Raw genomic sequence first — 23045 nt, 5'->3', positions numbered from 1 at the left:
CAGAACTAATTACTTCACCTTCAACATGATCTTTCAAAAAACTCAGGGCTGCTAGGTCTCCTTTATGTTCCTCTAAGCAGAACCTTCTTAGTTCCTTTTAGAACTCTCCAAGTAATATTTCACTAAGCTCACTACCCTAATCACCTCTTCTTTAGTAAGCAGATATGATGATGTCCTGACTAAAATATGATAACTCAAATACACACTTTAAAACATGGTAGGAAAATATAGATGAAAAATAAGATTTATTCCCCATGATTTAGATAGCTACTGGAAATCATGGGGAATGGGCCACAACCACACAGCTAGTTTGTGCATTCTCCCCCTCCCATCTCTCTCTCTCTCTCTCAGGTGAGTGCAAACACCCTATGGTGATCAAGAATAAAAGGGTTTAATAAAAATCAACATCTAATTAAGAAATGGCCAGAAAATGAAAATGAAATTAACAGCTGAAAAATACTTACTCTTTGCTGTTTGTAGTGCTTAAACATTCTAATGCAGTGTTCAATGATAAACAGCAAGTAAATGCCCCCTAGAGCGACAAGTCCTTTCAACACAGCATCATATTCTTCCAAAAACTTTTTTGATTCATGTCCATGAGAATGTCCATGCCCGTGTGCATGCTGATGACTATGATCATGTCCACCCTGAGACTATTGATGAGAAAATAGAAAACTTTAAACAAGAAATTGAAGTGCAATTAAAAATGTTGAGATTATAATATCCTAGGGTACATGGAAAAAATACCTTTCAAGTTTTAAATTGCTCCCCTAGATAGTATCTCATGGAAAAATTCACCTTCCATTTCTACTTGCTTTACTCAGTTGTCTAGGAAATAGTACATTTACTGGTAATTCAAATACCTATGAGGGTAAGATATATTCTATAGATATATTCTATCAAGCCAGAGTGATGGATCCTCTACAAATTGAAGTAAACATGACTTTTGATATACCATAAAAAGATAAACTCCTATCACTCTTGAATTAAGAACTTACATTCAGAATGACTAATAAAGCTAAATATATCCAGTGAGTATTTTTAAAGACCAGTGAAAATAAAGCTGATACCACCAGCCTTTGCTGTTACTTAATAACCTTCGATTCAGTCAGCTCTCCGACCCAGTGGTAACATGCTGCTAAAGCAATGCTGGAGCCCTGCGGAGGACTGTGGGTTCAGTTCCCTCTTGACTTACACCCAGAGGGGATGTGTCCATGATCCTGGCTGGCTGAGAAGGCTGGGGGAAGGTAAGACCCTGTCGAGAGAGGGTACTTGTCTTTCTCCTCTCATGAAAGCAATAAACTTCGCAAGAACAAAAAGCCTTAATCCCTAATTAAAACCAAGAATGGAAAAAAACTAGGTCCTATAAGCAAATAAAATAACACATATATTAGATCAGTGTGCTATTGCTTGCTAATAAGTTACCCTTAAGTTTAAATTACTAATGTAAAGTTTTAAAAGATGACAGGATTTCTTACGTGGGGCAGTAGATGAAGAAGGGCATCGCCGCTCATCGTTCCTACAGCTAGTGCAACAAGGAATGTAAGAAGAAATTTGAAGCATCCTTGGTTAATGATGGGAACCAAGATCACGCCTAGCAGGGAAAGCAAGCTAATGACAGTGATCGAAATGATGCCACAAATCCAGGCTGTAGAAAAGAAATTAATAGTCAACATTAGGATGATAACAGAAACCAAAAAAGTTCCAAAAGAAGATAAAAAAAACCATGAAAGGTAATTTTACACAGACTATACTTTTTGAAAAAGAAATTTCAGGGGCCAACAGATGTTATGGTGGTTAGGACGCTGGATTTCCACATGGCCTACTACTGTTTGAGTGCCGGCCCTAGTAGCTTAACTATCACACTAGGCACTTGCTTCTGTGTTCCTAAAATTCCAACAGGAGAAAGGAGGAGAAGGGAATGTGGTGTGGCCATCACTCCCCAGGGGAGCAGAGGGTGGGGGATGGAGGGAGAGAGATTTTTCACTTTTTCTATCTCTCTTCCCTGTGAGTGCACACACCCTGTGACAAAAAAAAAAAAAAAAGAAAAGAAAAAAGAAAAAAAATTTTAAGTTAAAAATTAAAAGAAATTTTATTGTATATTTTGAGGTTTACAAAATGTTATGAAATAGCATGGATACAGAGCTATCTGTAGCTGCATACTGATAGTGCAGTTCTTACCGGTAAAGCAGATTACCGTGTCTATCATCTCACATTGTTACTTATTGTGTGTACTAAGAGCAGCTAAAATTTACTTATTTAACAAAATCCTTGTCAACCTATCTTCTTTTATAAGCAAAAAGCCAACTTACTTTTTAAGAAGCTTTATGGCATGGCTCTGCTTAAAAACAAAACAAACAAAACAAAACAAAACAAAGACATGATATATAACCAATAGGAACACTTGAAGAATTAAGTAACTCAGATCAAGTTATAAATAAAATAGTACCTTAAACAGCCCATAATGATTTAAGATGACTTAAGACTGTGATTCACTCTGCATTCTTAATATCTGGGCTATAAATAAAAGTTTCCCAATGCCTAAAGTCAGAGCCATGACAATAAAACTATTTAAAGAATATAATCATAAGGCTGTCCCAATAGCCTAGTGGTTAAGAGGAGCCAAAGCCACCATGGCAATGGTGGTTCAAATACCAGCCCTGTTCCTTAAACACATGCTAGTATTCTGAACTGGACTGAAGTGTACTCACGTTAGGTAAATTCACTTTACAAGCTAGGTGATATATACTGATCAAATGTAGAAAAGAATGGGAACCAGCAGTTAGCATAATGGCTATGTCGCTGGACTCCCACGTAGTCGACCGCGGTTCGCGTCCCAGACCCGGTGGCTTAAAACTCACGCCGGATGCGTGTGCATGCGTGCCCAAGATCCCGAGAGGAGAATGGAGGAGAAGGGATTGCGGCGTGACCATCCCCCCTGGGGGGTGATTTCTCGCTTTCTGTCTCTAATGTCTCTCTCTGTCTGTCTGGCGAGCGCACGCGCCCTATAGTGAAAATCTCTCCAAAAGAAAAAAAAAAAAAGTAGAAAAGAAAAGGAAAGAAAAGAGAAGAAAAATGACCTATTTCTTCAACTGGAGGAAACGCATATGGTATATTTATTAGTATTTGTAGCTTTACAGGAAGGTGTTCCACATGGCTGCACATGACCCTGAGGTGAGCGACAGGAATAGCTTCACTCAGGCTGCTCAGAGCATTGGCAGAAGTGCAGCTCAGGCCTTCAGTCTCAACTGACATGCTAAGGATATGATACTCAATTATTTTATAAAGTTTTAGTAAAGTCTTGGTAAAATCATTTCAGACTCAGTGAGGTGACTAAATCATTTCAGACTCAGTGAGGTAACTAAAAATGATTCTTTGACTTCTAAAAAATTTTTGGGAGGATATATAAAACACAGTGGAAATAACTGGGACTACTATAACACACTTTATATATATATATAGCCTTGATTGACAAAGTTGAAAATTATAAAAAATATTTGTAAAGATGCCAATTATTCTGAGATTAAAGTTAGAATCAACTACAGAAGTAAAACTGCAAAATTCATAAATTTGTGGAAATTAAACAATATACTTTGAAATAACCACTAGATAAAAATGAAATCAGAAGAGAAATTAGAAAATAAGACAGGGGCCAGCTGGGTGGCATAGTGGTTAAAGTGACTAGATCCTATGTGGCCAACTATGCGGTTTGGGTCCTGGTATCCCCAAAATCCCAGGAGAATGGTGAAGGGATTGTGGTCTGGTCATCTGATCTGAAGGGTGCTTTCTAAGTTTCCCTCTCTCTCTAGTGAGCAACATGCCCTACGGCAACTTTTTTATTTTTTTTTAAGAAAAAGAAATAATTAAAAAGAAAAAAAAAAGACAAATAAAAATAAAAATTATGAGATATAGATAGCTAAAGGTAGTGCCAAGAAGGAAATTTTTCACTATAAACTCATACACTAAAAACCAAAAACTCAATATTACAACTTAAGGCACTAAAAAAGGGAACAATAAAATAACCCAAAACTAGCTGTAGGAAGGAAATAAAAGACTGAAAGCAAAGGAGTCAGCAGGTGATATAGGGTTAAGGAGCTGGACTTTCTCGTGATCGACTGTGGTTCAAGTCCCAGACTTGGAAGCTTAAAACTCATGTCAGGTGCATGTGTGTGTTGGGAGGAAAAGGGACTGCAGCATCTCCATCCACCTTGGGCAGTCATTTCTTGCTTTCTGCCTCTGTCTCTCTGGCTAGTGCATACACTCTATAGCAAAAATCTCTCTCGAAAACAAAGATTGAAAAAGAGGTAACTAAGACAGTGTGGGAAGATAGTGGGAGATGGCTGAGGGTAAGAGATAAGGAATCAAGTATGGGGGGGAGAAAACATACAAAAAACAAGAAATGGAAAATTATTTGTTGACAATAACATGTATGTTGATGTGCTTGATTGAGACAATATACAGTGTACTCTGGATGGAAAATCTCATTTTGTATGCTGTAATGATGTACAGTGAATGAACGTAAACAAATAAATTTAAATTAAAAAAAAAAGAAAAAAAGGTAACTAAAATAGAGAACAGGAATAAAAAACAAAATCAATGAAACTAAACAGACTAACCAGTAGTGCATTGAAAAGATCAGAAAACTGATAAAGCTTCAGCTAAATGTACTAAAAAAAAAACCCAAAAAACAGAAGAGACATTCAGAAATTGGGCGGCCAGTCTAGTTATTAAAAGAGCTGAATCCCACAAGGCTAACCGGGGTTCAGATTCCACCCCCAGTGGTTTGAAAAGCACACAGGGTATATGTGTGTGTGCACACCTTGTCCTGACAGCATGAAGACGGAGCAGAGACTGGTATGACCAAGCCCCTCTGGAGGCTGCTTTCCCCCTCTTCTGTCTCTGATGTGTGTATGCAACTCTAGCAATAATAAAAACTTTTAACTTTTCTAGCACTACAAACTTAAGTAGTAGTTGACTTATAACAATTTACATATCATCTTTGAGGAAAATAACAATCCTTTTGACCTATAATTAAGAAACATGGGGAACTGAACAGTGGCACAGCAAAACACAATACTCTATGAAGCTGACCCTCATGGGAAGCCTCTGGGTCCAGATCTAGAAACATCCCAAAGTGTGCTGGGCATGTGCAGGCCTATCTCCAGGCCTAGCTGAAGCTGGGGCTAGACTGTAGCATCAGACCCTGCAGGGGGTGGAGGTGGGGGAGGGGTGCTCCTTTGCATGCACGAGTTCCGCTCACATGCACATGTGCATTCACAGAAGAAGTTGTTTTGAATTTACTGTACATGACATACTTTCTCAAGCTATTCAAATACTATTTTTAGAATTTATTACATTTAAACTTAATCTTATATAAATTGTATCCTAATTTCCTAGGTATAGGAAAAAAAAGCAATGCAGGTAATAGAACTGTTCTGGTTACTAACCAAGTTGTTGTGCTTTTTCATTTACGAAAAAGTCGGAAAAGTCATAGCGTATTTTTTTCTTACGATTCAATATTTGATAAAAAGCAAAAAATAAATAAAATTTTAAAGTAAAAGGCATCTTTTTAAAGTTAGGCCAAACTAACACTATACAAACTATTAAATACAACTTGCAAATGTTTTCTTTATTTGTACCCAAGATACCACATGCAATAAAAAGCACTAAATGTCTGAAACAAGCTTCACTTATTCTGCAAATTAGGTCGCTTAAAACGTTAAAGGTCTTCAAGCTTAGTTATTCACCAACTCCCTTTCTCATTATCTAGAGAGAAAATGCATTCTTTTAAAAAGAAGCGCTCATCTGTGGAAACTTTCTAATTAACTTGGTTCAAAGCATGTGCAAGATGGCAGTTTTCTACACTGTTTCAGCATTTTAATTGGCAGGAAATGCTTAGCGGCCCATTCACGACCCCCCTTGGTAATTAAGCTAGGGTCAACTCTATGACTAAATGAGCCAATCTTGTGAAACAAACGATTTCTACCATACTCAGTATATAGCATATTTGGTTTACAGCAGTCTTTGAACAAAGTTAATGAGGTAGTAGCTGTGTCACTATGGGAGATTTATATAGAACAAGTTAACCTTTCTTAATGGTGCAGCAGTCATTAAAAATAATTACTAGCAGGGCATTCTCTCTAACAATTATTAACATCTATCAGAACATAATTAATTCAAGCTGCATTTCTGACAATGCTAATAACCACCTGCAAACAACGAATCAATATTCACTATTAGTAACATATTTGTTTTCAAAGAAAGTACAATTCTTTAAGGCTTTTCAGATAGAATAAGCTTTAAGTTTCAATATTACTATAGTCAAGCATCTGCCAAAGGCGTCATTACTATATATACTATATAGTATTGTATATATAGTAATTAACATATACAGTAATATATACATATTGTTTATATATAAAAATATATATGGAATTTTATATATACATATATATTACTGTAAATTTAAAAAATATATATAGCAATATGACAGCATAGACAATGCTTCAAATGAGACAGTCTTGTCAGTTTGTTTTTCCCTGCAAAGAACAAATGCATTTTATTTTTAATTAAATTTCTTTTCAGACCTAGCTTCTTTTTTTTTCTCCTAACAGTAAGAAATTATAAATACCTGAGAGGACCATGCCCTCAAGGTGACTGATCAGCTATAAGAACAGTAAGTGTGAACTTAAGAAAGAGGATAACTTTTATCTAAGATCAGAATTCAAATCTAATTTGTGAACCCATTTTCTTGTCTTTACTGATCGTATTAGACTGAAACCAGCTTGTCTAACTAGAAAACTGTCCTTGGGTTTTTTTTTTTTATTTTGTTTTTTAACCAATAACCTATACTTACAGCAATACTTACACCAATACTTTACCACTTTCCTGACAATGTGTCTGCATTATCTGTCAAAGTGCTAGATATAATTATACATAATTCTCATTTCTCTGTCACTTACATTCCAGAAGAGTGCTTCTAAGAATGTTTCTATAAAGAAACTATAGAGCAGAAAGCATAGTTTTAGGGTGTAGTGGTTATATGCTTTAGATGGAGTAATACTGTAGTCTATGGGTCTACCAGGTGTGACAACGATGAGTTCCTTCTTTAAGCCTCCTTTTCCTCACCAAATGGAAGTAAATAAAAAAGATAAAACTTTTATTTATGGGTTTAATAAATAAAATATGTGGGACTAACAGATGCCATAATGGGTACATTGCTGGATTCCCACATAGTCGACTGCTATTTGAATCCCAGACTTGCTGGTTTAAGTAAAACTCAGGTGCATGTCCAAGATCCCCAGAGGAGAATGGAGTAAAAGCGCCTGCAGCATGGCCATCCCATGGGGGTGATTTATCACTCACTGTCTCTGTCTCTGTCTGTCTTTCTTGTGAGTCCATACGCCTGACAGCAAAAATCTCCCTCAAAAAAAAAGGAAAAATATTCTTGTAAAAGTGTTTAGTATAGCACATAGGATACCAAAAAATTGAAGCTGTGTGATTAATTTATCTATTCTGAAGTTATTTTCCTATTGCAAAGAAATTAACCAGAAACATAAATGAAGGTAGATGCCTAGGAAACTTACCTTGTTATGTTATATGATAGCATTTTCTTTTATTTGTACTCTAATGTTTTTTTCCTTTTTTAAGAGAGCTTTGCTCTAGCGCACACGTGCTTGCTAGAGAGAGAGACAGAAAGCTAGAAATCACCCCCCAAAGGGGATGGCCACACCACAGTCCCTTTTCCTACATTCTCCTTTTGGGATTTTGGGCATGCACAGGCACCCAGCATATGGTTTAAGATGCTGGGTGGAGACTCAAACTACAGTTGGCTATGTGAGTCAGCAACATAACCATTACACCATCTGCTGGCCCCATTTAAGTTGTAAGAAACATCTTTAAACCAAACAAAACTCTATATAATGGAATCTAACATTCATAAACTACCTTATTCCTATAGTATGAAAACATTTTAATTGTGTTCTTCCTATCCTTTATCTTGCCAGAATTCAGACTTTAGTCCATACTCATATGTATCATTTTAATTATTTTTTTGAAGGCCAGATACATCTTGGGCATTCAACCAGAATTGTGTTCATTATTCTAAATTCACAGCAGTTCCATTGTGGTTTTGCACATAGTGAAATTATTCATGAAAATCCCATGCACTGTGACATTTTATTTGAAGTATACTAGGCTTCACTGCTAACATGTAGAAAAATTAAAAAAAAAAAAAAAAAAAAAAAAAAAAGGTACAATCTAGCCCTGCAGTCTAGTGGTGAAGGGTATCAGATCCAGATCCTACATGGCCAATCACAGTTTGAACCCTGGCCCTTGTGGTTTGAAAAACACATCAGGCATGTGTGCATGCATGCCCAAAATTATCAGCATGATCACACCTCATTGGGGGGCACAGTCTCCCTCTCCTTCTCTTTCTCCGTTGTATGCATGCACCCTCTGGCAATTAAAAATATATGCTGTAAAATACTCAGCAAATAAATAACAAAATGGTTAAACTACATAAGCTTGAAACCCAGAACTACCAATTACTAGCTCTGAAATCTTGAGGAAGTAACTGGAAGAATAATAACATATAATTCAAGACTGCTATAAAGTGTAAACGAATTATGTTGGGTACAGTGCCTGTAGCATGTACTCATTAAGTAAATAAAGTAAAAAATTAAAACTATATATTAACTAAATGTTAACTACCACTATAAAGAAAAAAATGTCAGAGAATGTTATTTGCATTTTATTTATTTATTTTTTTGGAGAGAATTTTGCTAGAGGGCACATGCACTCACTGGAGAGACAGAAAGAGAGAGAGAGAGAGAGAGAAAATGAGACATCATCCCTCTGGCAGGTAGGCCATGCCATAATCCCTTCTCCTTCTTCATTCTCCTCTTGGGATTTTAGGCATGCAGGCATGCAGGCATACACATGCACCCCGTCTGAGTTTTAAACTGCCAGGTCCAGGACTCAAACCATGGTCACCTTATGTGGGAATAAGCAACTTAACCATTACTCCATATGCTGGTCCTACTTATTTGCATTTTAGAAATACAAATCTAGTTTAAGTGCTAAAGATGTCTTACGAAGGGGAAAAGAACACAAGTAAAGGTTATAAAGTTATTTCAACAATCCAATAAAGAACCAACAAGAACCTGAACTGACAGGTTATGACAGATTAGCTGAACCTGAAAGATATTGAGAGGTAGGGTCAGATGGACTTCATAAATGATTATACAAAGGAAAGAGAAAAAAAGTCACAGGCTGACTCAGTGGCGCAGTGGTAATGGCATTCAGGAGAAGCTGGATCCCACATGGCAACCATAGTTCCCAGTCGGCCCAAAACACACCAGGCATGTGTAGGAGCAGAGGATTCAGAAGACAGAATAAAGGAGACATAGCGTGATGGAGTCTTATGGAGAGAGCTCATCTCTCTCTCTCTCCCCCCTCCCCTCTCATTCTCATATACACGTGCTATCATAAATAAGGAAGAAAAATAATTTTTTTAAAAGAACATGAGGCTCAGCCCATAGACTGGTGGTTAAAGCAACTGGATTTCCTAAGAACAACTGGACTGTTCAAGACCGGAGCATGCTGCCTAAAATCCTGAAAGAAGGGAAAAATGAACAATGGACTATAGCCTGACCGTTCCCCATGGGGGTGCTTTTTTGCTTTCTGTCTCTCTGACAATCACATGCACTCTCTGGCAATTTTTCCTTCCTTTTTTTTTTTTTTCTTTTCTTTTTGTTTTTATAAGAGAGCTCTTATAAAAGTAAATATATTTTTAAAAGAAAAAGAGTCTTTATCCCCAGTAAAGTTCACTGGAATATCAACAATCAAGTTCATATCCCAACCATCTAGCATTTCTAAAACATTCCTAGAATTTAAACATATTAGCTTTCCTTTCTCCTTTAAAAATTTAATAATCTGGAGACAGCAGGTAGGATAGTGGTTAAGGTGCTGGACTCCCACATAATCAATCAGAGTTCAAGTCCAGGACCCAGTGGCTTGAAACTCAGGCTAAGCGTGGGTGTGTGCATGCCAAAATCCTGAGGAGAAGGGATTGTGGTGGGGCCATTCTCCAAGGGAGTGATTTCTGGCCTTCTATTTCTCTGGCAAGTGCACGTGTCCTATAGCAAACATCTCTCACAAAGGAAAAGAAAAAAATTTAATAATCTCTGCTTTTCACGAGAGGACTCCAACCCTGATAAATGTTTAAAATGATAAAACCAAATAATTTTCATTAAGGGGCCCATTATTTATATTTGCTCATCAATTATCAGAAACCTGTATTTCCTCTTTAATCTAGTTCTCTTTCCATAGTAAAATATTCCTCTGTAATACCAAAAGAGGTAAATAAAATGTATTATGCCTCCTGTATTCCCCCAATCTTTTTTAACATGCATATCAAGACCTTATTAAAACATATTTAAGTCTGATTACCAATAAAAAGCCAATTTAGGATTACTTTCCAATAGAACTATAGTTTGAAACAGTAAGTACTGATACTATTTTAAGAAAAAAACAGATCTCTTTCTTACCTGATGCCCCTATATTTGCCTTATCTTCAGGAACCAGACTTTTATCCTTATTTAAATCTTCAACTAAAAGTTTGTCAAAATGCTCAATACAAAGTCTGCTGTCGATCTGATACAACAATGCAGGGCAAAGGCATGTAAACAGATCAGGTGAGATGGGAGAGTTGGCACCATGACCATAGTATTTTAACAACTGAGTGACGTTCAAACACTGTAAGAAAATTGATAAAAATAAATTAAGTAAAAAAGTATCTTTGAGAAGGTAATTCAGAAAAATTAATTACTGTATAATAAAAAATTCTAAATATGACTTGAAAATAATTATAATACACAGATAACTATTACAAATAAAACTTTTTCAAAGGAGTTTATAAGGATACATTCAACTAAATTACCCTAAACATTTTATAGATGTTAATATTTTTTCCTTTTTTTGGAGAAGATTTTGCTATAGGGCACATGCACTCACCAGATAGACAAGGGGAGACAGAGAGACAGAAAGCGAGAAATCACCCTCCAGGGGGATGGCCACACTGCAATCCCTTCTCCTTTCTTCTCTCTGGATCTTGGGCACACATGCACCCATGTCTGGCATGAGTTTAAGCCACCGGGTCCAGGACTTGAACCGTGGTCGACTACATGGGAGTCCAGCGACATAGACATTACACTAACTGCTGGTTCCTGGACTTAAATAATTTTTCGACTCTGAAACTTGAAAGATAATGACTTTCTGATACTGGTAAGAATGAATCACAACTATACTCCCAAGATGTTTATGGGATACAAAGAAAAATCACTTGCCTATCGATTTACAATAAAATAAGTGACTAAAGATCTTTATCACTAAAATAGTGATAAACATATAGATTGAGAGTGCTTTTAAAAATATATTATGCCAGGGCTGGTAGTGTGGTAGTTAAGCCACTGGTCTCCCACATGGCCGACCACGGTTTAAGTCCTGGATTTGCCAGCTTACTTTCTTACTTTTACTCTCTGACGCTAAGAATGATGTTTTATACTTACATTCGCCGTAAGACATATCTAACATGGCACCTTCACCACATTAGCTACCTAGAAAGCACAGCCTTAATTTAATTAACAGACAACTGTGTATTTCACAGTATTCGTACTTGGGCCTTAAAGCAATCTTCCATTGATCATCCTTTGACCTTGGATTGTCTAACGTCTACAACATCCTTGAAAGAAAAACAAAGCTCACACCTATTTCAAAGGACTGCTTTGTTGGCCACAGAAACCTAAGCAAAGTATGCTATTCATATTTAAGTTACATGACAATTTTATAGTTTCCAAATGGAACAGAACTTGGGTCCAAAGGCCAGGGGAACATTTTAAAAACTGTATCTATGCTGTGTTTATTCACAAATTATTTGGAATTTAAAATTCTAGAGTCTAAAACACTTTGACTCTAAACTTCAAAAATAATTGGTATATAGACCTGCAGGTTGCATGATGGTTGGGGTGCTGGACTCCCATATGGCCAGCCATGGTTCGAGTTCTTGACCTGGCAGCTTGCTTTCTCTCTCTCTCTCTCTCTCTCTCTCTCTCTCTCTCTGACTATAGCAAGTTAAACAATAATAATAATAAATTAAATTAAATTAAAAATTTTAAAAATGATCATTGGTATCCCATGATGAGCTATGTCTATTAGAATGGCTAAAATAAAAGATAAAGTTGACACTGCAAGTGCTGACAGGGATGCAGAGCAACTGTAGCTCTCATGCAGAGCTGGTAGGCATGCAAAACTGTACAACCGCTTTAGAGAACAGCTTGGCAGCGCGTAAAGTTAAGCTGCCAAGTTAACCATGTGAACCAGCAAACCCATGCCTAAGTATTTACCCAGGTAAAAAATGTGCTGGGGCCAGCAGGTGGCATGGTGGTTGAGGCATGCTGGACTCCCACATGGTTGACTCCAGTTCAAGTCCCAAACCTGGTGGCTTGCTTTCTCACTTTCCTTCTCTCCATCTCTGTTTCTGTCTCTCTCTGGTCAAATTAATAATAATAATAATTAATAAAATACACTTAAATTTAATTTTAAAAATACGTTATACCATAATACAGACATCTGCATTACCAGAGGTAATCCAAAAGAATACTGTATTGAGAAAGTCTAGCTCAATGTCATTGTGGGAGACAAAACTGGAAGCTGATCAAAACTAAGCAGCTTTGGGTGGTTCTGTGGCTTGGTGGTTAAAGAAGCCAGATCCCACAGTTTGAATCCTAGCGTTAGCTGGCTTGAGAAACATGCCAGGCATGTGCGTACAAGTGGCTGAAACACTGACAGAATAGAGAAATGGAGAGACTGAGAAGGGATTGTGGCATGACCATGCCCCATTGTGGGCTGCTTCTCCCCCTCTTTCTCTGGCAAGTGTGCACACATACACTGGCAAAATTGAAAAGAAAAAAAAAGAATAAGAAAAAGAAAAGTAGGTATCTTCATCTACTGGTACTTTTAAAACAAAACAAAGCACAACTAGAAAGCAAACAAGTACCCAGACTAGATGTGCAGGTGGTAGCAAATGGAACTGCAGCGCAAGAAACCACATGGCTGACTATGGGTTCAGATCCTCTGGTCAGAAAGAAAACAAATGTGGGTGTGTGCTTGTGTGCCCAAGATCCTAACAAGCTGGAGGGCTGAGACAAGGAGACTGCAGTGTGTAGAGACCTGCTGAGGAAGCTTCCCCCCCTTTCCTTTCTCTTTTTCCCTCTTGTGCACACACATGTGCTTCTTTTGCGAATAAAATAAATAAGCTTAAAACAAAACAAAACAAAAATGGCAAACAAGTTTGGACCCATCATATAGTAAAATCATATACCTAAAATTAAGACAAAGGAGATGGCATTACCCCTTTTTCACATATAGCCACTCTAATTGCATGCTTGTTTATTGACTCGTTACCTCACTATATGATTTTATCTATGGCGAACACACATACCAAGAAACTTAGAAACACACAAAAATGATTCTTCTCCAGTCTTAACTACCAAGGTAGTTAATTACCCTAAGCAATGCATAAAATATTTTCAGAAATTCCAAGAGAATTCTGAATGTAGACCAGATCTATGAGGATACCAATAGCAAATCTCATAATGTAGATCTGAGTCCTGATATAACCAGTAAACATGAATAATAAGATCTAATTATTATCAATAAAAGAAACTGTATCCACAGTAATAAAGGCATGCTTAGAAAGCACATTAAAACCTTAACATAAAGTTAATGAAATTATTTTAAAATTAGTGTTTATAACTACTAAAAACCCAGCATCTGATGATTTCTCCATGGAAGAAACGCAAAGATACTTAAACACAAAACACATCTCAATGAAAGTGACAGAAATAGTAAAGGGTGAAATCATTTTCTACATTTGATGGTGCTACTTTCTATGAAACAAATTCAACATTTTTTCTCAACTTAAATTAGAATAAATAAGGATATTGATATACCTTTAATAAAACAAAAATAGACATGTTTGAACAGTTTTTTAAAAATTGAGAAGGAACTAATGAAATGTGAAAGTATCCAAGCATATAAAAATGTACAAGGTAAACGAAACAATCCCACTATTACTGGAGTTTCCTACTATATATTCTTGCATTCACTAGCAGTCTGTGAAAGGCATGAGAAAACACCAATATCATGAGTACACAGACCTTATCATAAAATGACATAGAGAAGACTACAATATGCACAAAATACCTGGCTTTGGAGCTAGATGAATGAATGGGAATCATTCAGTGTCAAACAAAGCATAAACAAAATAGCAAAGTGAAGAATTAAAATAAGAAATACAGAGCCAGCCAGGCAGCAAGGTGGTTAAGGCAGTTGGATCCCACATGACTTGACTATACAGTTCGAGTTCCAGACCTGGTGGCTTTAAAAACACACTGGGTATAGAACCAACAGTTGGTGTAATGGCTATGTCACTGGACTCCCATGTAGTCAACCATGGTTTGAGTCTGGAACCAGTGGCTTAAATTCACACTGGGTGCGTGTGCATGCGTGCCCAAGATCCAAAGAGGAGAATGGAGAAGAGATTGGTGGGGGGTGGGGGGGGCGATTTCTTGCTTTCTGTCTCTCTGTTTTTCTGGCCAGTGCATATGCCCTATAGCAAAAACCTCTCAAAAACAAAACAAAACACTGGATGCATGTGTGTGCATGCCCAAAATCTTGAAAATAGAAAGGGACTGTAATATGGTCATGCACCCCCTAAGGAGTGCTTTTTCACTTCTCTCTCCCTTTTCACCCCTTCCCCCAGCAAGCAATTATGCCCTATAGCATACTAAAAAAATAAATGAAAAGTTAAAAAAATAAGGAGTACATTTATAATAATACTTACATATTTAGACTTCAGGAACCCAAACTTGGTAAGAAACAATACAAATGAGAATCCAGATTTAAAAACAAACAAACAAACAAAAAACTCTACCCTGATTTGTTATCTGTTAGGAATGTGACCTGATGCCCCATATGTAAACCTAGAGTAGTATGTTTAAATATGATTAACTATCCTACTGTTACACAATCTTTAGGTATCTAAAATGCTCTATAATTATCTGAGAATTACCGGGCAACCGTCAGACATCTTTCATACTTACTTCATGTTGCCGGTCATCTTCGTTATGATCTTTGTGACTAGCAGCTGAATAAATTGCACTTTTTTTAACATGGGGTGCTTCTCGTTTTCTGGTATGTCGAAGTTCACCTTCATTTTCAGGATCAAGATCTTGGTGTCCATGACCAGAATCATGACCATGTTCTGGGAGATGTACATGAGAATGGCCTGGGTTATGTGCCCGATCAGGTTTGTGGACTCGATTATGTTCATACTGTTCACCCTGATCATGGTTAGGGGGAAAACCTGGTGTAATAACCTCCGAATTTTCATTACTTTTCTTCCCTTTTTTCCTCCTCTTTCCTTTCAGTAGCTTAACATCAGATTGTTCCTGTGTTTTATTGGTCTCCGTCGATGGTTGATGGCTAGGCTCTCCACGCTCACTGTGAGTAATGGAATCATTATGCACATGGCGAGTAGTGTTATGATCAAGGTGATGATGCAAATGATGGTGATGGCGTAAGCGATGATTATTATGGTCATGTGTGTGTTTATCATCAGATTTTACAGATACTTCAACTGTCTCTTTCTCTGGATCACACTTATGGTTTCTTTTTGTTGATACACTGGTCACAGTTTGATTTTCTGAATTTAAATGATTATGGGAATGCTGGTGGTTGTGTGAGTGAAAATGCTTTCCTTCTTGAACGGCCAAAATATCTAAGTGAGAAACATGATCGTGGCCAAGATCCTCATGATTAATCTCAACTACTTTTATCTCTCCAAGGCCCAAGTTTGTTAAAAGTTTCTCCAGACCGAAAAAGGATAACCTTCCATTTTCACCGTAACGGTCAAAAAGTTTTTCAATATAGTATTTTTTTTCATTTTCAGCATCTGCACATTTGCTTGGCTCCAATTCTGTCATTCCACGATGGTGTCTGTGAAGTTCTTCAGGGCCATGGTCATGTTCTTCATGGCAATGGTTGCAGTGATGGAAAATAAATGTCAGCAAACAAATGAGGCAAAATTTTGTGTGCATATGTACCTTCATTTCTATTTTTCCTATAGAGATTTAAAAAAGCAAGATAAGCATTAGTTCATACCTGAGCATATTCAAAATAATCATAAACTCTCCAGCAGTTACCAATCCACTAAGCAAATGTTTTATACCATTTTTTTCAAAGCAATGAATTATTCTTTTTCCCAAGTCCCTGTAATAACAACATCTTTTAATTACTAATAACATACAACTCTTGAAATACAAATTGCCTAAAACCTACCTTCAAGGTCATTCTGATTATGTTTAAGCAAAACACTAAAAACGTCTATACATTTATATAAAACTACTGTCTTCATTCCTATTAGGTCCATAATAAAAAAAAGTTTGCCTATCCCTGCCCTTGAGGTCCTGGTCAGTATAATAAGGCAAAAAGAAATGAAGGTCATGATTTCTCACTTTCCCTCTGTCTCTTTCCCATGAGATAATGTGCCCTATGGCAAAATCTTAAAAATAAAAAATAAGATCAGCAATCTAAAATCAGTCATATATCTACATACAGCAATAAGTAGAAAGTGAAATTAGAAAACAACACCATTCATGGTATCTAATAGCCAGGAATAAACCTAACAAAAAACATGTAAGATTTTTATATAGAAAAGGATTATAAATTATTGAGAGAATGAGAGACCTTAATAACTGGATGGCTATATCATACTTATGATCCGTTAAGCTACAGATCCAATACAATCCCAATCCAAGTCCCTGAAGTTATTTTGTGAAAATTGATGAACTACGTTTAATATTTATACAGAAATTTTTGAAAAGGACCAACAATAATCAGAGGGACAAAAAAACCTCTTGAAAAACAAAATAGGGTCTAATCACAGTGGAGCAGGTAGTAGTAGACTGCTATGTGGTGCTGGAAGCCCCATGACCAACTGTAGGTTCAGATCCTAAGGTGACCTGAAACGTGCCAGGGGTATGGGGGCCCAAGATTCTGACTAGCTGAAAAGTTGGAGGAGTGAGGGTCATGACATGACAAGACCATTTGAAGGTGTTTATATCATGCTCTCTTTTTTGCTAATATACTCTCTCTCATGAAAGAAAGAAAGAAACCCTTTTTTAAAGAATTATTTCACTTAACTTTAATTATTTTATTTACTTATATGTATTTGACCAGACAGGGGCAGAGTGAGAGAGAAATTAAAATAAATGAATGAATAGATATAATTTAAATAATTCTTTAAAAAAAAGATTTACTTGGTAGACTAATTTTTTTTTTTTTTGGAGAGGTTTTTGCTATAGGGTGTGTGCGCTCGCCAGACAGAGACAGAGAGATAGAAAGCGAGAAATCATCCCCCAGGGGGGATGGCCACGCCGCAATCCCTTCTCTTCCATTCTCCTCTTGGGATCTTGGGCACGCATGCACACGCGCCCGGCATGAGTTTAAGCCACTGGGTCCGGGACTCAAACCGCGGTCGACTATGTGGGAGTCCAGCGACATAGCCATCACGCTAACTGCTGGTCCCAGTAGACTAATTTTAAGACCTTCAAGATAAAATACAAAAAGCATTATAAAGAAAAGACTAACACTGTATACTATATCAAAATAAAGAATTTGTTAATCAAAAGACATCTTGAAAAAAGTGAAAAGACAAGAGATGAATTGGGAGAAGACTACCATAATGAACTCCTACAAGTCAATATAAAAATTATAAGACAACCTAATGGAAAAATGGGTAGGAAACTGAGCTAAGTTACTAAGAAGCATATGAAAAAAAGCTGAACGTCAATAGTCATTAAGGAAATTTAAAATCACAATTACATACTACTAAATACCTACCAAAATGACTAAAATATAAGACTGCAAAAATCTCGTAAACTAGAGACCAGCAGTTGGCATAATGGCTATATCACTGGACTCCCATGTAGTTGACCGTGGGTTGTGTCCCAGAACTGGTGGCTTAAACTCATGCCAGGTTCACGTACAGGTGTGTGTGCCCAGAATCCCGAGAGGAGAATGGAGAAGGAACTGCAGAATGGCCATCCCCCCCTGGCGGGGTGATTTGTCTCCCTCTGTCTTTCTGGCAAACGCACGTGCCCTATAGCAAAAACCTCTCAAATAATAATAATAATCTCATAAACTAACTTGAAAATTGAAAAAAAACCATGTGCTGTATCACATATAGACAATTTAAAAACATGTAAAATACACATGAACCAAGGGGATAACATGCGGATTACATTTTGAAGAGGGGTTTATCTTCTCAGGGACAGAAGGAAAATAATCTGTTAATGGTAGAGATATGCAGTACATATTTCATTGAATTGGCAGTGTTTTATTTCTCTAGAAAGGGGAGGGGATCTGAAGCTTGTAGCAAAACAATTATTTGTGAAGACAGAATAATGAGATTCAGAAGTTTGTAGTCTTCTATGTACTTTTTCGTAAATTTGAAAAGAAATCACATAACCCATATCGGTGCTTAATCCAAGTGTGGTTGTAAGAGCAGCAGAAGCAGCATCGAGGTCATCTAAGAATTAGAAACGCAGAGTCGTGGACCCCACCCAGTCCTGCTAAATCAGAAACGGGATATTGCACAGCAATGCTTTATCTACTTAGTTTTCCTATTCTGCAATCTAGCTAAGGTTTGAGAACCACTATCTATATAAATAAATTACCAAACACTCCATTTAAAATGATACTTTAGTTAATTGAATGTTATGATTATCTGAATAAATCAGGTTGAATTATCATGTGATGGATATATTGGTTGCCAGAAATGATTAGTCTATAAAATAGATTTAATTCCTGGGCAGCTGCAATGGTGCAGCAGTAATGCAATGATCCACAATGCTGAAGCCATACTGGAAGACCCCAGATTTGTGTCCTAAGGTCTCCTTGTACATATTGGGAACACATGTGCCCATGAACCTGGCTGGAAGATGTTCCTGAGAGGATTGGAGTGTGAAGACCTCGTTGGAGGTGCCTGTCTCTATTTCTCTCTCTCTCACATGGAAAAAATTAATGTATTCAAGTCCAAAGTTACATTAAGTTTAAGATATGGTTTTTAAGCCAAACACTTCCATTTCTTCCAGTCTCATTGATACAGTTGTCATTTAAAAGACATCAGTTTTACCTGTACACTAAAAAAGACAAAAGGGCATGGATGATTTAAGGATAATCGCTATTAAGCAAAAGAAGATACATATTCCTTTAGCTCCTAAATGTTAAACTCCCTGAAGTTACCTTGGTTTCTCATTAGAAGATGCTAGTGAAAGGTGATATTCTGAGTGAGTGTTGCTCCATTCATCTGGTAAGTAACTGTCATGAGGGGTCTTCAGTGCACATTATCTCACTGTCCAATGAATAGGTACCAGTGGTGGAAATAAAACATACATTGATCAGACAACATCAAATGAATGACTCCATGAAATACAATAGCTAACACTATCAAGCACAGATGGTCTATATAAGCTTTAAATTCTCATTTGTCTCTAGTTTTTAAGTGTACAGTACTCAACTTGTTTCCTGTAAAGATTCCAAATATCATCACATTTGAAAAATATCATAGGAACGCAAGAACATAAGTACCACCATAGGAGTAAACCTAAACATGTACTAACTTTTCAAAGCACATCATTCACAGACTTTTAACTTCAGTTTGGAGCTATTACAGCAGATGTGTGCTTAAGAACCATTTGGATGAAATATGCATTTGTTAGAATAGCCTAAGCAGCTATTGAAAAGAACCCTCACAAAAGGCAGTGGCTTGGAAAATGAACAAGTTTTTTTCTCACAAACAACCCATGATGACTGCCCTAGGTCTGAGGGCAGCACGCTTTACTCATTCAAAAACATACCTGCCTATGTGACTGTTAGTCCAGTCAGTGGGAGAAGAAAAAGAATGGAAGTCCAGGACCAGAAATTTTTCCTCCCATTGTATTACAAGAGCTTAGTCATATCACTGCAATCAGCTAGGCAGTATAGTCTCACATATGATTTATGAAGCTTCCCAAACATTCAACAGATACTTTTTTTTTTTTGAGAGGTTTTTGCTATAGGGCGCGTGTGCTCGCCAGACAGACAGACAGAGACAGAGAGAAAGTGAGAAATCACCCCCCAGGGGGAATGGCCACGCTACAATCCCTTCTCCTCCATTCTCCTCTCAGGATCTTGGGCACGCACGCACATACGCCCAGCGTGAGTCTAAGCCGCCAGGTCCAGAACTCGAACTGCGGTCCAGAACTCGAACTGCGGTCCACTACGTGGGAGTCCAGTGACATGGCAATTACACTAACTGCTGGTCCCCCGCATTCAACAGATATTAAGAATCCTTTTCTGTCTACAGCACAGCACGAAGTGGATCTTTAGAGCAGAGACAGGAATGGGTAAAATGTTACCCAGGTTCATATGCCACTCAACCCTCAATACTGGCTTTTACAGGACCCTCTGAGAGCAAAAATATTCTAGTATGCCTCTTGAGTTCTGGAAATTTCCAAGTTTTGTATCTTGAAAATATGTTAGTTATATAATTCACAGCAGTTATATAAAATTCACTGAATTTTTTTCAATTCAGTCAATTTATAGTTATCTATCTAAGACATCTATTAGATAATACTACAGCAGAAGAAATGGAAGAATATGTTCCTGTAAATACATACTAATAGCAGTTGCCACTACAAATTTATTTTCACCCTTTGCTGTGGATTTCAAAGTAAAAAGTTTAAGCAGGGCTACACATAGTGCAGTAGTAACAACGCTCTGCAAGGCAGACCACAAAGGAAGGTTCCAGAGACTTCCTTGAACATGCCGGGTGTGGGTGTGCCCATGATACTGGCTGGCTGATGCTGGGGGTGGATTGCAGGATGAAGACCCTGCTGAGGATACCTATCTCTCTGTCTCTATCTCTCCTGCTCATGTAAGAAAGAAAGAAATGAACTAGAAAAAAAAAAGTTTTATCATTGTATAATTTCTTCATTAAGAGCAGGGTTGAGACCAGCAGATGGCGTAATAGTGATGTCATTGGGCTCCCACGCAGTCAACTGCAGTTCAAGTTCCAGACCTGGCGGCCTAAAACTCATGCCCAGCACATGTGCATGCATGCTCATGCACCGTGGCCATAGCCACAGGGTGATTTCTCACTTTCTGTCTCTGTCTCTCTTGCAAGTGCACATGCCCTATAGCAAAAATCTCTTAAAAAAAAGATCAAGGTTAATTTCCATATAGGCAATTTAATCTTTGTGTTGATGATCATATTAGTTTTATTTTGCTTTGCATGAAAGAAAAATGAAGTTCACTAATACTCTCCAATATGTAACACTAACATTAGAAGTACTTAATAAAGATACTAGTTATACCCTGGTGTAGGGAGTGACTAGTTGTATGATGAGGAAAATTCTGAGTGGCTGTCAATGGTCTATTTTTTCACTTGGGAACTGATTACATTGGTGTGCCTTATTTTACAAAAACTGTTTGGAATTTTACATTTAATATTTGGGTATTCTTCTGTAGCTGTATTATATTGCAATGAAAATGTATATTTTAGTCCCTACATGAAGAATACAAAGGGTCATCCAAAAGCTCATGGAAAATGCCCATTATTAAAAATGCACAGTTTCAAAAATTGTTAACACCAAAATAAACTCTAATCCCTAAAGAGGATTTTTTTTTTAAAAGATTTTTGCCATAGGATGAGTGCGCTCGCCAGAGAGAGACAGAAAGGGAAAGTAAAAAATCACCTCTGAGAGGAATGGCCCCGCAACAATCCCTTTTTTTTCCCTTCTCCTTTCTGGATTTTGGGCACACATTCACTCGTGCCCAGTGTGATTTTCAAGCCACTGGGTCCAGGACTCAAACGGCAGCTGGTCATGTGAGAATCTGGCACCTTAAACACCACATCACCTGCTGGTTCCTAAAGATGATATTTTTTTTTTTCTGAGAGTTTTTTTTACTACAGAGCACGAGTGCTCGCCAGAAAGACAGAAAGAGACAGAGAGACAGAAAGCGAGAAATCATCCCCCGGGGATGGCCACGCTGCAGTCCCTTCTCCTCCATTCTCCTTGGGATCTTGGGCACGCACGCACATGCGCCCAGCCTGAGTTTTATGCCACCAGGTCCAGGACTTGAACCGCAGTCGACTACAAGGGAGTTCAGCGACATAGCCATTACACTAACTGCTGGTCCCCTAAAGGTGAATTTTTAAAACCTTTTTATTTTGGGGGCTAGCAGGTGGCACAGTGGTCAAGACACTGGACTCCCATATGGTTGATTGTGGTTCGAGCCCTGAACCTGACAGCTTGCTTTCTCACTTTCCCTTTCTCTCTCTGTCTTTCTCAGGTCTAATAACAATAATAACAACAACAATAATAATAATGACAGAACTCTGGCTGCTTTATCCTATATTCCAAAGTCCTTTCCTGAGGGCCCAGAGTCAAGCTCACAAATACTAACAAGACCACTTTGACCCACTGGTAACAGGATTCTTCCTACATCTTGTCCCTGTCACAGTATCTTTGTGATGTGATGTATATTAAGCCTCCTTATCTCTGTTCAAGTATATTCTTTTTTTATTTCAGCAAACTTTCTTTTCTAATTACCAATCTAAAAACTATAAAACTCACCTATAACATACAAGCCCTCCCCTTCCTCTTCCACATGTCCTGCCTTTTTGGGCCAGACCAATGGAAAAATTCTTCATTAACCTCCAAACTCTGTCTCTTGCTCTCAAAATCAAATAAAAGCGGGGCCAGAAGATGGCGTGGTTAAGGTGGCTGGACTCCCACGTGGCTGACCATGGTTCAAGTCCCGGACCTGGCAGCTTGCTTTCTCACTTTCCTTCTCTCTGGCTGTCTCTCTCTGGTCAACTTCAAAAAAATAAAATATAAAAAATAATGACAAAGAATAAAATTAAATAAAAAGTAATT

General features: G+C 37.5%; 1 protein-coding gene across 4 annotated transcripts in view; it reads right to left on the bottom strand.

Annotated features, from left to right (window-relative positions):
* The window catches only part of SLC39A10 (solute carrier family 39 member 10), a 165641-nt gene that overhangs the window by 28896 nt on the left and 113700 nt on the right, over positions 1-23045 (bottom strand). For 2 of the 4 annotated variants that reach the window (XM_006167760.3, XM_006167761.3), the window contains 5 exons: positions 19369-19477; positions 15165-16183; positions 10551-10758; positions 1479-1648; positions 465-653 (listed from right to left, as the gene is read on the bottom strand). In XM_006167760.3, coding sequence (XP_006167822.1) covers positions 465-653; positions 1479-1648; positions 10551-10758; positions 15165-16183; positions 19369-19381 — 1599 coding nt within the window. In that variant the 5' untranslated portion in view covers positions 19382-19477. The remainder of the gene's footprint in view (positions 1-464; positions 654-1478; positions 1649-10550; positions 10759-15164; positions 16184-19368; positions 19478-23045) is intronic. The other 2 variants (XM_006167763.3, XM_006167762.3) reach the window with 1 other exon arrangement.

Source organism: Tupaia chinensis, unplaced genomic scaffold (assembly GCF_000334495.1).
Source record: "Tupaia chinensis unplaced genomic scaffold, TupChi_1.0 Scaffold145082_1, whole genome shotgun sequence".
NCBI lineage: Eukaryota > Metazoa > Chordata > Mammalia > Scandentia > Tupaiidae > Tupaia > Tupaia belangeri.
Note: the sequence above shows the minus strand (reverse complement) of the source record. Positions and strands in the feature narration are given on the sequence as shown.